Below are 20,678 nucleotides of genomic sequence, written 5' to 3' on the forward strand. Positions count from 1 at the left end.
TCAATTTTCTCAAGAAAAAAAAGCTGTGACGATTTTATTTACTTTTTATAAATATATATTTTATTAACAAATATCCACCGTATATGAATATTTTTTTCTGAGAAAATATATATGGTGTAATTTACTGTATGGTATGCGTTCTTTTTCCACAATTTTCTCAACCACATTTCATAAATAAAAGTATTATTAATAACCTAACAATATGACAACTCGTTCGAAAGAGTAGTTTACTCTTAGGGTGAGCTTTCCCCCGATGGTTTTCCCATTAATGCCTCAGGCAATTTTGTTCATATTTCGTAAAGAAATGTTTCATTAATAAACTAAGATACAGCATAAATCGTTTATTTCGTTAACATACAGAAGAAGTGGTTTTCTCAAGGGTTGAATTTTTTTTTGACAATTTTCTCAGTAATAACTGAGACAAATTTCTTCTAATTTCAGTAAAAATATTGTCTGTAACACTCTTACAATATGCATAACTCGCTTGTTCCGAAAAGAAAAATCCAAAAGAGAGAGTTTACTTTGACAGTGAAATTTTTCCCGACGATTTGCTTAAAAATTATTCGATATACTGTCAAAATTACAGATAGAAGAGTTTACCTTTGGGGGTAAGCTTTTAACGATGACCTTCCTAAAAACAACCCAGGAGATGTTTGTTGTTCATATTTTATAAATACATGTTACATAAATAACCTAGCTATATGGTATAATTCCTTCATCCGGAAAATCTAGAAGTGGTATAATACTTTTGACAGTAAGTTTTACCCTGCGATTTTCTCAAGAACGACTCAGGCGATTGTGTTCGTATTTCATAAATAAATGTTTTATGAAAACACTAACAATATAGCATAGCTTGTTTGTACTGAAAAGATCCACAAAGGATAATTTATTCTTGGGGTGACTTTTCTCATGATTTTCTCAGAAATTACTCAGACGCTTTTGCTTATAGTTCGCATACAACTATATCCTTAATAATTCCAATATATGGATCAAGTTATTTCTAACCAAAATATGACCAATGGGTACTTTACTTTTGGGCCTGAAGTTTCTTCTAGCAAAGTTTTCCAAAATATTATTTTATTCGCAATTTCCCAAATAAATGTTTCAATAATAGTTGCAGCCTAACACGAGTCAGTGTAAGAAATTCAAGCGAGAAAGTACAGTGCGTTTGCTCCGTACCCTTTCTTAAATGTATTTTTAATGTTACACCTAATCACAATTTTCCGAACAAAATCGAAACCTCTTTTTAAATGTGCCTTGTTGTGGTCAAATGGTTCAAGTGCATTGGTTCTGGATTTGATTTCCAGTGAGAGCTAATGTATTTTCGTCCAAGAGATGTTACACGTCGGTGCAAAGAAAAAAGTGTTTAAATAAGCCTAACCAAGCTAATCAACAAAGAAATAATACAATGTTACGAAATTATCGTAGAAACATTGTTAATATTAGGTAGGTGCGACTGAAATGTCCAAACGATGATTGTCAATTCCAAAGGTAAAAAAGTGAAAAATACAATGCCAGGTTAATCAGTGGCCTCTAGGTAAAGCTATCCTACTAACATAAGAAGTGATTGAGACGCCAAAAAATGTTGTAATCGCTGGGAGACATGTTAGGAGAATACAGAGGTGAGAGAGAGTTTAATACTGCGAATCATGGATAGTCTTCACTTTCGTTTGAGGGCGAGTATTGAAGTCCGTAGGCCTACATAGGTTTGCATTGAAATGAACATTCTTTGTTTTCGGCCGGCGGGAGCTCAGGTGGTTCAGATTCCACTTTAATCAGTAGGTCCACGTCTCATATAGCCTCGCTGCTGAAAGAGACGATAAACTCAAAATCACATCACACATCTTTGTTTTCGCCTTTGTTTTAGCCCATAAATGTCTCTGTTCATGAGCTCCTTAGTGGATATGCGGTTAGCGCATGCGCCTTTGGCGTGGAAGACACGGCTTCGATTCCCGGCGAGAGCTCACGTGGTTTAGAGTCCACGTTAATCAGTAGGCCGAAGTCTCATATAGCTTCGTTGCTGAACGAGACGATAAACTGAAACTCAATGTCTTTGTTCATAAATTTCTTTGTGTATGGTTTTGCATATAAGTGGCATGGATATTAAATTTTGATTTCTACGCCATATGTATCTAATTACATACACAGCTATAGAACGAACACAACAAACTTGGAATATCTACATTGTTTGCGTATGGAAAATCATCACGTTCTGCTGCACAAGAGAGCCGTGTGTATGGAATTCCATACACGTGTCAATCAACCTATTAAGAAATGTATAATAATAATAATAATAATAATAATAATAATAATAATAATAATAATAATAATAATAATAATAATAATAATAATAATAATAATAATAATAAACAGAAAACGATACAATCATTTACATAATTTATAAACATAAGTTAACATTTAATAAGCATATAACTGCAATGGAATTAAGTTGTTTCTCTCTCTCCCTTAACGCAACAGCCCTTATTGTGCTAAGGCGTAGAAGATAACTTGTAGCACTCGCGATTTGGGGCGGTGTGCGGTCAGAACATCGGATCCCTTTGTTGTTAGTCCTAGCTTTCTAGACGGATGCAGTTATTCCCGATAGAATATACAAGCAAATAGACTTTTGCATTATCCCTCAATGTGATACTTGTGGTTGCTTAACCGTATACAGACAGCTGTCCATGGAAGAATCGTTGATAATAATAATAATAATAATAATAATAATAATAATAATAATAAATAACAGAAACTCGACAAATATTCTTGCAAATAATAGGAAACAGTTTGCGTCACACTGTTCACTTTGCTAGACACACCAGTGTGCCGCGTTATACCAATTGTGCCACACTGGAATATAGGGTATGGCTTTTTAATTTTTTCCAATTATTCCAACTGCTTCAATTGAAATGGATCTATAACAATAAGAGAGTGAATTTAGTTTTCTTACCCTTCGATTTAGAAATAAGGTTCGCGAGAATTTCATAAAAGAATAATATACTCAGAATTGTATATAGTAGTTTGTTTTATTCGAAATTACATACTTCCTACAACTGTTTTTAGATTGAAATGATTTGAAATGAAACCTTTAAGTTTTACGTCCCACGTTATGCCGGCTAGGCTAAAGGAGACAGTGATGATAAGAAATGAATGAAATGGTCGAATGAAGAAAGTGGGATAAAACGGGAGAACCGGAAAAACTCACGCACACAGTGTCCAGCACAAGGTTCACTTGGCGCGAGCATAGATCGAACCAAGGACTCCATGCACAAGAGGAGAACGCTCTACCACTGAAACACCGTGGCCTCTGAAATTGCTTAAAGGAGAAAGGGACTACTTTATGAAAACTTGATGACAAACACATTTGTTAAAAAATACATGCTTTTCGTGAAATATTGCTTATAGACATGGGCGGATTAAGGCTTTTGGGGACCTAGAGCCGACTATTTTAAGGGGGCCCTATGTTAAGAATAGTTCCAGTGCATACATTTTCTTTGCTGCCTTCCACAGCCTCATAGGTTTATGGAACTACCGAGAACTATGCTGTAATATTTGAATGTGCTCCAAGTTTACAATAATTAGTTTAGTTAAATCCATTATTAACAATTAAATAATTGCATTCATTATTAACAGTTAAATGCTGCTGATGGAAAGACTTAAATCTAGCGATACCGCGAGCGTAACGAGCGGAAAAAAATTAGCATCGGTCTGGAGCCTATAATATAAGTTGGTTACTATATTTTACTGTTAAACAGAGGGATTTTAAAGAGCCCTCTGAGCTTGGGGTCCCGAAGCCTGGGCTCCATTGGCTCCGCCCTTAATCCGCTAATGCCTATAGATTATAAATTAAAGGGGACGGGCAGGGTCCGTTCTAAAAATTCCGGCCCGTGCAGACCGCTAGCCCCTGTGTATATGCTATCTTTGGAAATACAGTAGAGTTTCGTTTATCCGACATAAAACAGACAGGCAGAATGCCGGATAATATGGGTGTGTTAAGGAAAGACCTATTAAAAGTCAAACTATGATATAATTTTACATATTACTCATCTAATAATCATGTTTTGCAAGAAACAAATATAATGCATTGACTCAGGGACGTATCCAGCGTGAGGTCCTGGAAGCTGTCCCTTTCCAAACCTCAAACACTTTTTAATAAACCTACTTTTTCCCTTTTGAGGTTCTTTTATATCAGATTACTTTGAGTCAGTGTTCAAACTGTGGGCAATGCGTTGTTGTTATAATTCTAACAAGTAACACTTCCCCAGTGTAACACTCCGATTTTGATAAAATTTGGCAGGTAGATACTACACATAAAGTAAACAAATAAGTGCTTTTTTATTTTTTGCGGAAAAACGGTTTTAGGGGCAAAAGCCCTCACCCAAAATTTTGAAAGTTGATGCCCGAAAGGCAAAAACAAGTGGACCAAAGCGAACGAAATTGTGCACAGATATTTTAGACGTAAAATTAGGGAATACGTATTTTGTATTTTCCTGGAAAAAACGGTTAGGTGGGGCACAGACTCCTCCAAACCTTTGATCATGAAATAACAAAAGTGCTAATAACAGTATGTCAGAAGTGCCCAAATTTACATGAAGAATTGGAACAAAACTTTGTGTTAGGACAATAAGCAAAAAATAAACAAATACGGCTTTTTTTTATTTCCTGTGAAAAAAAAACGGTCTTAGGGGCAAAAGGTCCTACCCAGAATTTTGAAATTTGACGCCCGAAAGGGAAGAAGAAATCGACCGAACTGAATGAAATTGTTCACAAATGTTGTAGAGGTAAGATGAGGGAATACGTGTTTCGTATTTTCCTGAAAAGAAAAATACTGTTGAGTGGACCGTGGTGTTGAGTGTCGGAAGGAGTGGACCGAAGCCAATGAAATTGTCTATAGATATTGGATATGATAAATAAAGCCTCTCCTGTTTCACAAGTGTCTCCATCAGATTTATTCAAATTTGGCAGATCAACAACAATCACAAACAGTATAGCGTATTTTATAGTATTTCACGAGGCAACTTTAACCCTTACAATGATTTTCCGCATAAACAAAAACACGTGCCGATTAATTTCCTGTTTGCTGTTGATGTGCCAAAATTGATAGGGACATCTTAAAAACACGAAAGTCCTTATTTTACATACAGTCTATACAATATCTACACACAATTTCATTTGCTTCGGTCCACTCCTTCCTGCACTTTTACGGTAATATTTTTTTTTTTTTTTTTTTTGGAGTGGCTCTAGGCTCCAACACTGTTTTTCCGTACAAATTAAAACACATTTCATTTATTGTTTTGCAAATTGTCCCTATACGAAGTTTCGTTGCAATTCTCCATACTTTTAGGAACTTCTGACGTATACTTATTTGCACTTTTGATATTTCGTAATAACCAACTAAGAAGATCCGTGCCCCAATCAACCGTTTTTTTTTTTTTTTCAGGAAAATACGAAACACAATTACCTCAATTTACGTCTAGAATATGTGTGCACGATTTCATCCAATTCGGTGCACTTCTTGTTGCCTTTTTGGCCTTAAATTTCAAAATTTTGGGTGGGGAATTCTTCCCTCTAAATCCATTTCTTCGCAGAAAAAAAAACCGTATTCGTTTGTTTTTTGTATATTGTCCCTACACAATGTGTCGTTCCAATTCTTCATGTAAATTTGGGCACTTCTGACATACTGTTATTAGCACTTTTGATATTTCACGATCAAAGTTTTGGAGGGGTCTGTGTCCCACCCAAACCTTTTTCTTTTCTTTTTTCCAGGAAAATACAAAACCCGTATTCCCTCATTTTACGTCTACAATATTTGGGCACAATTTCTTTCATTTAGATTCACTTTTTCTTGCCTTTCGGGCATCAACATTCAAAATTTTGTATGGGGGCTTTTGCCCCCAAAAGCCATTTTTTCGCCAGAAAATAAAAAAAAAACAGGTATTCGTTTAGTTTTTGCGTATCGTATATACACAAAGTGTCGTTGGAATTCTTCGTCCTTTAAACACATCTGACATATTGTTACTAGCATTTTGATATTTCGTGATCAAAGGTTTGGAGGAATCTGTGCCCCACCTAACCGTTTTTTCCAGGAAAATACAAAACACGTATTCCTTCATTTTACGTCTGCCATATCTGTGCACAATTTCGTTCACTTTGGTCCACTTGTTTTTGCCTTTCGGGCGTCAATTTTCAAAATTTTGGGTGGGGGCTTTTGCCCCCTAAAATCGTTTTTCCGCAAAAAAAAAAGAAACATGTATTCGTTTATTTTATGTGTAGTATCTACCTGCCAAATTTTATCAAAATCGGAGTGTTACTTGTAAGAATATACCGTAATGCCATTGAAACCAGATGGAATTAAAGCACACTTTTAAATGGGATTATAATTTCGTTTCCGTTTTGTTTATAACATTACTGTATTAGAACGATACACTCATAGCCATTTGCTATTTTGTTATGTGATATACGTAGCAGACAGTTTTCCTTACATGTCTCTAGAAAATATTTTTTTGATTTCGTTTGTTACAATGCAGTTTGACCGGTTCATAAATGAAAAGTAAGAAACGTTTAAGAGAAATACAGAACTGTTGCATTGTTATTGTTATTATTATTATTATTATTATTATTATTATTATTATTATTATTATTATTATTATTATTACTACTATTACTATTATTATTATTATTATTATTATTGATATTTTTGAAACATAAGAATTACATGCTTACGAGAATTCGTGTTGGGCCCCCTCCGAAAAGAAAAGCTGGATACGTGCCTGCACTGAATGATAGACGTATGAGTCATGGTATAGACGGGCGTGCTAGGCGATCGAGTCCGGAGCATCGAAAACAGACCACAACTTGCAGTTCTTCTTGCCAATTGATGCTGCTTTTTACCTGCTATGATATGTCGGATAATAATGTGGAATAAACGAAGGTCGAGACCATGGCGTATTGGTGTTTCATGCACCTAAACCTGTAAAATATTTGTGCCGAAAACATCTTTCACTCACTAGCTAAATTTGTGGGTATGATCGCACATCTTCCCTTATAAAGTATAGTCTTATAAAGAATATATATAGCATGCTAAAAACCTAAAGACCAAATTCAATAATTTTCTATAGTTTTCTTTTTTAACAACGGGAAACTTGTTTAATTCATCACGATTAATCACGTTTGATACTAAGATGTCTGTTTCTGTCTATATATATTTTTCATACTTTATTGGAGACAATTTTTTTTCAAGAAAAGAGGATGATAAAAGAAGCTATACAACAGCATACACTAATTCTAAATAAATACGTCATCAGAAAAAACAAAAAGTTATTTCATTATTATATTGTTTCGGTTCTTATTAACATAAAAATTATACACTTTCTACAATGTTTTTTAAAGAAAAAATTGGATGGGATCGCATGGGATTCGATCTGGTGTCAAAACAATATAAGAATTAATAGTCCGCCACTCTATCCACTTGACCACACAGACTACCTTTTGTTGCCTGTCTTTTTCTTAACAAATAAATGCTCATGGCTATAGAGCATGTCACTTCCAAACTTAAGACAACAGTTTTTCTCTTTGTTTCTATACTTCCGTATAACATCTTGGTTACAGAAGCTAATTTATATTTGGTAGACAATTTACACCCTAGATTTAAGCCAATAAATGCAATATATTAGTCCACTTTCCAGTTCCTTGATTCAACTAAAGTTATTCCTTCTGCAATCGTGCTGTGCTACTGCAAAAAATCCCTCGAAAACATTATTGCCAGTATACACAAAACCGAACATAATTTTGTTTTTTGCTTATATTTTTATTATTTTATTATATTTTTTGGAAATATCTCCTTAGATGGATTGCTTTCTATTATCTCCACATACTAATAACTGAATTTTACCCATAAACATAAGGAAAATGGAATAATTGCGAAAAATCGTGAGTTACAGTATACGCGCAATATTTTTTGCGCATGGGAGTACAATTTTGATCATCTAACGGTACAATTTCGATCAAAACTAATCAACTAAAAATCCTTACTGAAACAGAAAAAAATACCTCTTTAATTAAGACAAATTGTTTTCTACTACCAAGAAACCTTTAAAATCATGGAAAGTGCATACAATATTAAAGTTGAGATTAATGTCATAGATACTTTTATACAGTGAATATAAAAAAGAAAATAACATCATAGACCTCTGTAATAAACATTAAAATAATGAGTAGAAATAAACAGGAGTTAACTAATGAAGCCAAAGTTCTTGTCCTTACAGACATTTGCCACAAGTAAATTGCTTTTTACCTTTGGCACCAACACAGATTTCGTGATACCAAAGATTGCATCTTTGACACCTAATCCAGTCTCCTTTCGATGTTGAGGCAACACTGTAGTAACTTACGTTACAGAAAGCGCACACGTTTGTTTCGGGGAGTGATTCTGCTCCAATAGCATTTTTACTACCTTTCCCGACTTTTACCTTACCTTGAAATAACTTCTTTCTTGCCTTTAATTCAGTCTCTTTAAGATTTTCGTCGCTTGTTAAGTGAGTGGACGATGTTTTCACTTTCTTTTTAGAGATCTTTGGCTTCTTAGGACTAGGTAGAATATCCTTAATGCTGTCAATCGGTGAGGTTTCCATGGAAGATTTACGGCCATCTGTAGCATGTGTGGTAGAAGCCAGCATCTCCTGTCTTTGATTGGCACTTCCTGGATTTGCATTTCCTTGTTCTGAAGTTCCTGGAAGAGTTCGTGTACCCGTACTAACTGTGACGTTGGCTGATGATTGGAATGTAAGGGAAGGGGCGAATTTTTCCTCTGAAATAATATTAGGCGAAAATGGAACTATTCCTGTGCATTTGAATCCATTTACTGCGTTGCCTACATTAGCAGCTTTATTCCATGCCTCACAAAAAATGTGAGTGAATCTGATCTTTGTGAGAGGCAGTGTGGGGTTCGCATGAATCCAGGCTGTTGCACGGTTGTGGTACTCTGCTTTTAGAGATTTAAATAATGTTCTGTCCAAAGGCTGTAAGGCGTGGGTACAGTGGGAGGGTAGTCCTACAAGTTCAATGTTGTTTTCGTGGCAAAAATTAATAGCTTCCAAACTTTTGTGACTCACATGGTTGTCCAAAATCAAAATAACTTTGCCTTCCGTTTTGTATCTTGCAAAATGCTGTAACCAGGAAAGAAATATTTCTTCAGTAATGTAGCCTTTTTTGCTAACCATCACTACCGAACCAGTAGGCAAACCATTCTGAAACTCGGGTTTCATGCGCTTTCCTTTAAATATGACAAACGGCGGAATATAGGACCCTACTGCATTAAAACAAGCACAGATAGTAACGTTTTCCCCCCTTTCGACATTGGTCAAAGAAACTACTTCTCGTTTTCCTTTTCTGGACACAATTTTGGGAGGCATGTTGTTTAGTGGAAAACCACATTCGTCCACGTTATAAATACACTCTGGCTTATCAAGAACGCAACTTTCTTCACAAACTTTCTGAAGTATATTAAAATATTTCTCAGTCTCTGTCTTATCTAGTCCCTGTGCACGCGATCTCGATAACCCTTGCAATTTTCTTAATGTAAGGTTGGGATGTATTCTCATGAATGCACGAAACCAGTATATTCCAGCAATATTATTCTCTCTCCAAGGATGATCCACATTCTTAGCTTTTGCAAAACGGTATGCAGCTTGCCTAACTTCCTTCGGTGATAATCCTAAACCCCTCTGTTCCAAATATAATAATCTTTCCACGATTGCTTCCTCCATCTCCTTTGAAAACACAGTTGGATGACCAATTACATTACTTGAAGAGGAAGGTACGCCCGCAAGTTCTTGACGTTTTATCATTACTTTATTTTGAAGGGTAGTGTATGGAATATGATATAGTTCCGAGGCTCCACGTATTGACAAATGTCCCTCTACAATACTATTTACTGCAGTTGAGATAACTGTTGATGGGTATTGTTGATATACTTTCTTCGGTGTTCGTTTGCGAGGCATCTGTAATGGTAAACGAAACACCACATTTACTTTCAGAAAAGAAATTGCTTCTTTATACAGCATTTTTAATAAATTAAATCACAATTTATTGCCGATCGAAATTGTACCTATTCAGCCGATCGAAAATGTACCACTACATACATACTAAGGAAAGACGTTCTAGTTCTCTTACATCCCAATAGATGGGCGTACTAGTCACACGTAAAGCACATCAAACTCCTAACAATACCCGAGCAAAAACGCATTATTCTAACTTTACAAATAAATAAGAGACAAGAAAGTGAATTATGCTAATTCTTATAAGTTCGTCAGAATATTCGATACACAAACTCACCTTGAAATAAGAAATTAAGGCTGTCGAATTCCAATCTGCGCAGAAAGTAGCCAAACTTCTTCAGGAAACACAGAAGACACTACGCATGAACTAGCAACTCACGAATCAGTGTTGCCACAAACAAGCTAGAAAATATTACGCCTTTTCTCTCAAGTGATCGAAATAGTACCTATATCGAAAATGTACCACCCTACCATATATATAATAGTTGGATAGATAGATATTACTCTCCTAGTAAACAAACCATACCAGGTAGACAAAAGCAAAATTTTTACTGGATACCACAAATGAAAAGTAAGAGATTTACACAGCATTCTGATACAAGGTAGTGTGACGAAATTATGTAGCACTGTGAATATCTTCGAAACAGTTTATCCAAGATAAATAGTTGTCCAAAATTATTGGCAAGACATTAACCCAGCAATGGATCAACAATTGAGTCGCCCAGTCCCAAAAAGACTCTTGTCCATTTATATAAAATCCCATAAAACCGAAAAAAAACTATAGGATCGACACGTTTTGTAGAACTGGGAATATCTGAGAATGCTTAAGTTTTTCACATGAACGCGCTGAAGTATTCCCAGTTCTAAAAACTAAAACTTACAGATTCTACTTTTTTTTTTAGTTTTTCTGGGATTTGCTGTAAATGGACAAGAGCCGTTTTGGAACTGAACAATTCAATTGCTGATAATGGTATGTATGCATTTTAAATCACTGGCGTCTCTGGCATGTAAACTTTGGGGGGGGGGCATCAAAGAAAGTGATTTAAATAGTAGTACCTAGCCCAATTTGTTTATTTATCTGTGATTCCATTTGTAACCTTTTTGCTTACCTTCACGGACTCTCTTGAGACATATTAAGAACTTTGTTATAATCGTTTCATAGCCTGAATATTATATTCCAAATAAATATAATAATTATTGTTTATATGCTATTCTGTCGTTAGTAAATAAATTAAATTAAATAGAATATTGAACATTTTGTACTTCAAAATATTGGGGGACACGTCCCCCTCGTCCCCCCGCCAGAGACGCCCATGTTTCAAATATAAACAACCCTCACCATTACATTCATGTGATCCCACTTCTCATTCATGATATCTGAGCATTTGAGAGTAAGAAACAAATGCTTGTACAGTGAAACTTGGGACCATCGGTTCAATTGAAAAGTGACCGACTTAGACAGGTGGCCAACTTAAAGAAAATAAGAGTGATTTGTGTATTTTTAGAATAGGATTCCTAGTATTACTTGATTGAAACATTTTCATGAGCAATGGCGCGACAGCTACTTTTATATAATGTATATACAGTAATCATATCAATATGCAGTACTAGAAACAATACTGCAGTATGTTTAATACAGTACAGGTACCTTTCTCTTCCTGAAAACTAGTCTGGTACACTGAATTATTCGGATTGAAAACACCATAACACAATCGACCATAAAATAGAGACACATATACGCAGATATTTGAAATTGATGTTGTAGCACACTGAGTTATTCAGATTGAAAACAACAAAAGCAAATTATAAATTGATGAATTTATATGCGCTTTTTGATTTTTTCGAAAAATAGCGAATCAGTTAGTAACAAATTTATTCATGGTAGATCATTCTAGACATTTCTTTTACTCTTTTTGGCACATACGCACATTCTAATTTTGTAGTTAACTACCTCTCGTTCATGGGCTACAAGTAAATCCCTAAGAGCAAAAGATGATTTGAGAAAATATATGAAGGGAATTCATTTCAAAACCTCCGGTACCTTTCAACAAGCCAACTGGTGCCAGTAGTTGACAGTTGCGATGGTTAGCTTAAACCTTGAGAATTTGCCGGAATTGCTGATGAAAGGAGCCGATATTGGTAATGGTTTTACCAAGACAGACAGGGTGAACAAATACGTATAACCATTTCCTGAATTCCTGTACGTGCTTTTTCTTATTACATATTCCTTCACCACCCCTGTATTGGGGTAGTACTATGATCATTGACCTCCTAAAACAAATCGTGGAAATCTATGCTTCTTTGTCTTCAGTCACAAATACAGAACATCTACTTCTCATATGGGAACGAACCAACTAAAGCGTTAAGAAAAATAATAAAACAGTATTTTGCGTGGCCAAGATAAGCAGGTAAATTTATCATTATCATCATAGGGTAAACATTACTTCAATGCGGCCATCTTCCGAGATAGACAGGTGGTCAACTTACTTAGTAATATGTAAGGAATGTCTTATGGGAGAATGCAGGTTCAAGATGAACCAGGCCAAGATAAGCAGGTGGCCAAGTTGACAGGTTTTACTGTACCTTGCTGTAGAGATCATATGTTTCACCCTGTAGCTGTAAGATTTTCTAAAACAAAGATAGTTAAACTAAAATTTACTGCTTGTAGGTATAACTGGGTAAAATTTACTGTTATGTCAGGGTATAACAGACTGTTCTGCGAACTAGAAATATTTCAACAAGCGTTTCTAGCAAATCGGTGCTAATCGGTTGAATAACACCACTGGTGTCACAGTGATTATATATGGAGTTGTAGTCAAGTAGTTGGTATGTTTGAATTTATTCTACGTGGATTTCATAATGCATGCATTGAGATTTTTTTGTTGTTCTTATTCACAAGCAAAACCATCAACGGAATTTTGAAATGCGTATATGGCATGGTCATAATTTTGTAATATGCTGTGATGGCTGCTGAGAGAAATCACATCAATAAAAATATAATATTTAACGTTAGCTAGAAACTAAAGGGAGAATGTTACACACAGCTTAGCTTCTAAAAGCCTATACATAAATTAGTATATTAGGTCAGCTTTCTTGCATTTACTTCTATAGATATACATTTCCAGGGAGAGAGAGAGAGAGAGAGAGAGAGAGAGAGAGAGAGAGAGAGGAAAGCTCATTCAAATTTCCTCTACTGATAAAAGTTGCCACACAAATTTCTTCTTTCGCTACATTTTTTTTTTTTTTGAATTAAACAAAATCATGTTTGATTGTCTAATAGTACTTGCTTGCGTGAGAGTGGCCAGGGTTTTTCTCGGCGAAATGAAGGGGCAAAGTCAGGTAAAGTCTTTCTATTTTAAATGTGCCTTCGGAAAATATGTGAAACATACTTCAGCCCCGCCCCCGCCTCTCTCTTACGAAGGAAAATACTCCTTTGCTTTGGGGGAAAAGCTGAATGATCTCGGCAGTGTTGCCAATTTGCCATTCAATGGTTTAGTCTTGGGAAGCGAAGAACGTAGGCTACTTAGAATGAGTAACAAGACAGTGCACAGCGCAGCCCGAAAAAAACGATTCAATATGGCAACCCTGTTGGCAGCAAGCTATTGAAGAATCTCAGCCACAGCAACTTGTCCTTGCTCTTTTGAGGCAAGTACTGCAAAACACACATCGACAGCAGCACCAGTAGAGGCACACTTGAAACAGAAAGGCGCTTGTGTCACTCACGAAAACTAGACGAGAAATACAGTTTGAAATACCGGTACGAAATGAGACGAGAAACCTGCCTACGTTTTGTTCATTTCTCGAGATGAGACGAGGCATTTCTTAAACTGCTAGTTCACTCAAGTTTTAGATGCCAAACGGTGTTTCACTGTTATATGATGCATAGCATAAAATGTATAAAACGATAAAGTAATTGTACGAACACAATGAAGGACGTTGATCAAACTTTGAAGATACACAAAGCATTATGCAATATACTACAATAATAAGTGTTGTTTAAATTTTATATTACACGTTTCGTAGACTTCCTGTGGCGCGGAAGTATTCTAAGAACTTCTAGGAATTACGAAAAAAAAGGACATAGATTTTCTACATGTACATTTATAAAACACGTTCAGGGAATCAAGACGAAACGAGTAAAAATGTATACAAAATTACAAGATCGATACGAGAAATGCTTATTTTTCATCTCATGGACAACAATAAAGTCAGGTCATTTTCTATTTCGAATCCCCGTATGTAATCAGGCTATTAAGGGTAGAGAGAAAGATCGAATTTCCCTCAACAGCCGCCACTGACTCTTAATTCTTCTAAATGTTATTTTAGTAATCTTCTTACATATGCAAGAATTATGCTTTGGTGCAGTAAGGTCAGGTTTTAGATTTTTGGGGGGAATGAATGTAGTACGGACAAAACATAATTCTATATTCATTTATGCTAGCTTGGAAGTTACTTCCCTTAGGTAGTATCTACATTCCATGAAGCTTGAGCCAATAGGAGAGCATTAAATTTTGAATATATTATGGTGGGTAGTTTGGTTTCACCTTAAAATGTTCGGCTATGTTTCGTATAGTTTTGGTCTGAAAAGGACGGTTAACTTCAACCAAGTACGTGGATTTTCTATGGGTTCTCCCGTTTCCTTCCACTTTCTTCATTCCACCATTGCTCATCATTACCGGCTCCTTTAACCTTAACGGCATAATCATGGCAGGTAAAACTAAAAGATATAATTTCATTCAACAAACAAAAATTGAAATGAAATATTTCAGTTTAACGTCCCACAAATGTGCTCTTTAGGATAAGGGAGATGATGATCAAGACAAATGAATAATGATGGATGAATCGGTGGAATGAGAATGTGGAAGGAAACGGCAATACCTCGAGATAACCCACGGACACAATGTACTCCGCTACAAACTTATTTGGCCGGAGACAGAACCAGTGACCCCACATACCAGAAGTAAGCGAGCCATCGTACCCCCAGCAAACAAGCTGTGCCGTAGTGATCTTTACATTGGTATTATAGAGTAAAATGAATGAAAAAGGGATTTAATTTAAGATTAGAAACAGCGCTGTTTCCTTCTATACTGTTTCCTTCTATATTATTATTATTATTATTATTATTATTATTATTATTATTATTATTATTATTATTATTATTATTATTATTATTATTATTATTATTATTATTTTGGTAACCTATTCTCCTTCCTTTTTCCTCCCTGTATTCCACTACAGTATATTTTTGCGATAGAGAGTTGGTGTTTTCTTAATTTAAATGATCTGGTATTATGGTTAGTCTTTTGTCAATGTCATGTGGTTGTTATACTTAAATTTGATTGGTTGTTTATCCTTCCGATGAAGGAGCTTTGAAATTAAGTGATTGGGCCCGTCACTTGTTCTCTTCGCTAGGTATGTGTTACACCATATGTAATATTGTGTGTAGTATATTTTATTTTGTGAATTTAAAGTTATTCTGGTTTTTTTCCGTGAGTATATATATATATAAGAAAAAAACATGTAGATAGAAAATTGATAAATATTCTAATTGAACCATCAGTTCAAATATTGGTATTGAATTTCTATAATATAAATATGTGTATTTCAAATATGGTTTATGCTGAATATGTCTTGTGATAAGGCAGGAGCCATCTTGGACTTTTTACTTCATGCAACATGTGCCTGATAAATTTTTCAGTAATTATAAATTTCTTGTGGTTTTTGCATGAATCGAAATTGTTTAAATCTACTAGTAGTTGAAAATATTTTTCAAAATTGGACAAACTTTTACGAACTTTACAAATTCGTTGTTAGATTCAACATTACGTTTATTTAAAAAAAGTAATAATAATAATAAAATTTGTTAGTTATCTGAATTTTTTTGTGTTGTTTATCAAGTAGAGTTATGTTCCTGCAACCTTTGAAGACTTATTATTATTTGTTGAACTTTAGCATACCATTCTCTTTCAGTAGCTTACATTTTTACGTGCGTTAAGCGGCGTTGTAAACCACATACCTGGCCCGGGAAACTCTTCTCGGAGGGGCTACTTGTTTGAGTAGAGGGAAGGGAACGTAAAACTTTCTTTCCTGATTTTCAAAGATTTAGTTTTTCTGGGAAGGGACGGTAATGGCAACATTACCCACCTTGGCTGTTACAAAAGAAGAGAACAAGTCAAAAATATTTTTTTATGGTATGCTTTAAAAGTTTAAAGTCAGTTACAGTCTTCATTGGTGATATAAAGCAGGCGGGATTGAACCCAATTCTTGGCACATGTTAGTCAATATCCTTGCTTACTTGTTTATATTCATCATGGCTTTTGGTGGTGATAGTTCCTTTTTTATGGATGAGATACCACTTTTTAAGGAAAATGATAATGTAGAACACGCAGAGCAAAGAAAGGTCGAATCAATATTTTTAAAAGAAATTGCTACAATGAATCCAATTGACCAAAGACAGGTCGTAGAAATGTTATCAGAAGGAGAAGCAAAATCACTGCTCTATAGATTCCTTGCAAATAAAACAGCTGACCCACAGTTGTCTGTTGACCTTGATAAGCAGGAGGTAGTTAACGTAGTACCTGTGAGTAATACAAACACGGTGCCTGTTGTACCAAGTGTTCATTCACCTTTTGCTGGCTCGCTAGTTGATAAGAATGTGCAAGGTCAGGAATGTAACTTAACTTCTTCTTCGAATGCTTGTTTTTCAAAACTAGAACAGAATTCCGCAGCTTTGGTACTTCGATCTTTCTTTGATAATTTACCAAGTTGTGATGGATCTAACCCTATAGTGTTATATGAGTTTGTTAAACAAATAGATGAGTTTTATAATGTAGACCGTTTTCCCTTCTCGGCATTACTGTATTCTTTAAGAGGAAAAGTATCAGGTCCTTTAAAAAATGTATTACTGGAATTGCCTAGTCAGCTTCGTACCTGGGAGCTCACGCGAGATTATATTTTTCATAATTTATTATCGGAATGTGCTATACAATCCATAGTTGTTGAATATATGTATAAACCCCAAGGTCAGGCGGAGAACTTGAAAGACTTTGTTAAACGTTTAGTCACAGTGGACCGCTTGCTTAAATTAAATTGTGGTGATGAGAGATTAATAAGTTTCATTACCAGTGGCGTTCTGCCTAGAATTAAAGGGAGGTTATTTTATAATCAGAAACCTAAAACTATGAGTGAATTACACCGACTGGTTAACGATTACACCTTTCATGAACTCTATTCTAAACAATTTGATTTTAAGGTGCGCTCTCAAGTAGGGTTGCCAGTTGTGAATAAGAACTTTACAAATAAACAAAAACAAAAAACTGTTGCGTGCTTTCTTTGTGGCGGTCCGCATTTAAAACGGAACTGTAGTTTAAGTAAAAATTCGTCTTCATCTATGTCGTTTGTTGGAAATAATGAGAAGAAAGTGTGCTCTGTAGAAGATGGTGGGGGCGTTGCCTTGGTGAACCTTAAAGTTGGGGATTTTTCAGTCGTCTCTGCCTTAGATTGTGGGTGCACGGCTAATTTAATTAGTTTGGACCTTTTTAATAAAGTTAAGAACTTAGATGAAGTCCGTGTTAATTATAAAGACTGTTTTCGTGGAAAAACTATTAACAGAGAAGCATTAGTGTTACGTCCTTCAGTGTTGCTACCCTTGGTTATAGATGGATATAAGTTTCAGTGCAAGTTTTATGTGATGAAAAATCTTGAATATCCAATTCTTTTGGGACTCGATTGTTTTCGTCGAGAGGGATTATGTATTGACTTTGATAAAAACACGTTATATTGGACCAAGTCAAAAATAGAAGTTCCCTTAGTAAAATCTTCTCCCCCCTCCCCTCTTACTTATAACAAAAAGAAGTCTGTTGCTGGTTTTTATCCTTCCAGGGAGGGGAGTGTGAGCGAAGCTGCCGCCAAACTTTTCTTGGGAGATTCTTCGCCTCATTCCTGTAGGCCCTGGACTTGTAAGAGAAATTTTGACAACGGAAGTAAACATCCTAGTAGGGAAGATTTGGATGCGACCAGGGCACCGCAGTTGAGGAGCCGTAAGCCTTCTAAGCCGACCAGGAGCGACACAGTGAGACTACATGGTTACAGGTACTCTTGCAGCGAAATTTTTTCTTCCATGACATTTCATTTGCCTTCATCAAATTTAAAAAGAAAAACAAATGTTACTTCGGACTCTAATTTTGAGAAAAATAATATTTCAATGTTAGAAAATGAGCCCGTACCTGGGCCTTCTTCGCGACCTGATACTTGTAACGTAAATGACGAAAACGTCGGTGAGAAACGTGTAAATTGTGATGTTAATAATGTCAATTATGATAATGAAATAGGGGGTGATCCATTATGTATGTTACAGTCAGGTGATGAGAGTAAGTGGGATATTACTGTAGAAGAGAGAAAGAAAATCATTGATGGTATAGATAAAAAGTTATTGGAACAAGACAAGAGTTTAGGGGCTTATGTAGATAGGTTATTGAGTAAATATGATAATGTGATCACTCATCGTATAGGCTGCATTAGTGATTTTGTATACCATATCCAAAGAAAATCAGATGAAGTGATACGTGAGAGACAGTACCCTTTTTCGAGAACTCAGCAGAAGGAATTATCCCATATTATTGAACAATTATTGGAAAATAATGTTATTCGTCCTTCACTCTCTGAGTTTAGATCTCCCTGTTTTGTTAAGAATAGGGATTCATCTTCCAGGCTAGTAGTAAATTTCGCTCGGGTGAACAATATCATTTGTGGAGATGGGGTCCCGTGTCCGAACCTCGACGAGTGTATTAGTTCGCTTTTTGATGCAAAAATTATGTCAATATTCGATGCCCGTCGAGCTTTCTTCCAGGTCCAGCTGTCCCCTGAGAGTAGACAGCTCACCGCCTTCGCTGTACAAGACAAATTATATGAGTACGATAGAGTACCGATGGGAATCTGCATTGGGACACAGGCTTTAATGAGGGCTCTTAACGATATATTGGGAGACTTGAGAGGAAAGGGGGTTGAATTCTACGCGGACGACATTGTCGTATATGGACGTTCTATTGAGGAACACAATTCCATGCTTGAACAAGTTCTCTCTCGTTTTTCGAACAGAGGCCTCACTCTCTCTCCCGACAAATGTAAGATATTGAGGACAAAAATTGAATTTTTGGGCTTCTTGATCGAGGACGGTGAGATTAAGATGTTACCCGAAAGGCTACAAGCAATTAGGGATATTAAACCCCCTCAAAACCGACGTGGCCTTGTGAAGATTTTGAGCTTTTTAAACTTCTATTCTCGTTTTTGTAATGACTTCGCGGGCCTTATCGAACCCTTATCGAAAATGCGTTCTCCACGTGAGAAATTTGTTTGGGGTCCCAGAGAGGACTCTTGCTTGGAGCAAATAAAGCGAGCTTTTGAACAACAGATTATTTTGTCCATCCCCAATTTAAATAAAAGATTTTATTTGCATGTAGATTCTACGTTGAGATCTCAAGCCGCAATTTTGTCTCAGAAAACGGACGAGGGCTTGTTAAAACCAGTTTGGTTTTTCAGTAAGACTTTAAAACCCGCTGATTTTAATAGAACAATATATCAATTGGAATTACTTGCTATATATAATGCGGTGATGCGGTTTCGTTCATTCTTGAGTAACGAATTTACTATATTTACAGATAATAATGCTCTCGTACACATGTTACGTAATCCGAAGAATTTAGGTCGTTATGGGAATATAGTACAGAATTTATTTGAATTTAAATTCAAAATTGTGCACATTTCGAGTGCGAAGAATTTTCAAGTGGACTTTTTGACGCGGATTTATGAAATCAATCCCACGGATGTAGATGTTGATCCTTGTTCCATTAATTCCGCGGAGAATTGTATGTTTAGTCTATGGAGTTTACCATTGTCACATACAGATATTGTACAACATCAACGAACAGAAGCTGATACTAAAGATATTTATCGGGAGGTGGTTGAAAATGGTGGGGAATACCAAGATTATAAGATTGTGAAGGATATCTTGTATCAAAATACTAAGGCGAAATATTCACCTTATAAGATTTTGGTTCCCCGTTTACTTGTCCCTATGTTATTAAGTTATTATCATTCGACGTTACCCAATGGGGCTCACCTTGGGATTTTGAAGAGTTACAAGAAACTTTCCAAGTATTTTACTTGGAAGAACATGTACGACGAAGTTCGAGAGTATGTGAGAGGGTGCCATGAGTGCCAACTCTCGAAGGCTCGAAATTATCTTCCTCAAGGGCAGTTGATCTCAGAATATTGTTCTGAGGTGAATGGCCATAACTACGTAGATTTGGCTGGGCCTCTCCCGTGTAGTTATGGATACCGGTACATTCTACTTTGTCTCGATAATGCGTCTCGATTCCTTCATTTGGTTCCTTTACGTAATGCAACGAGCAAGCTTGTTATCAAAGCCTTGAATGATATTTTTTGTCGTTTCGGATTTTGTCGTTCTCTTACGAGCGATAGGGGCCCGTGTTTTTCTTCCGTGGAATTCAAGAATTTCCTCTTTGGAAATGGAATAAAACATATTAGGAGCTCTCCTTACTTTCCTGGTGGAAATGCAGTTGAGAAATACGTGAGATTAGTAAAAACTAGCCTGAAATCCTATTT

The 20,678-nt window shown here is 35.8% G+C and overlaps 2 protein-coding genes across 6 annotated transcripts in view; one reads left to right on the top strand and one right to left on the bottom strand.

Annotated features, from left to right (window-relative positions):
* The window catches only part of LOC145687918 (metabotropic glutamate receptor 8-like), a 1,213,247-nt gene that overhangs the window by 546,049 nt on the left and 646,520 nt on the right, over positions 1 to 20,678 (bottom strand). The window lies entirely within an intron of this gene.
* Positions 1 to 20,678, top strand: part of LOC145687919 (uncharacterized) — a 307,907-nt gene that overhangs the window by 85,906 nt on the left and 201,323 nt on the right. For 2 of the 4 annotated variants that reach the window (XR_014131810.1, XM_081761478.1), the window contains exon 1: positions 15,261 to 18,146. The exons of the other annotated variants lie outside the window; for them this stretch is intronic. Coding sequence is in view for 1 of the 2 variants with exons in the window: in XM_081761478.1 (XP_081617604.1) it covers positions 16,327 to 18,146 (1,820 nt within the window). In the remaining variant the exon portion in view is untranslated. Of the gene's footprint in view, positions 1 to 15,260; positions 18,147 to 20,678 lie in introns of those variants that run through there. 4 annotated transcript variants of the gene reach the window in all.

This window comes from Thermobia domestica, chromosome 6 (genome assembly GCF_964235325.1).
Source record: "Thermobia domestica chromosome 6, izTheDome1.hap1.1, whole genome shotgun sequence".
Lineage (NCBI taxonomy): Eukaryota > Metazoa > Arthropoda > Insecta > Zygentoma > Lepismatidae > Thermobia > Thermobia domestica.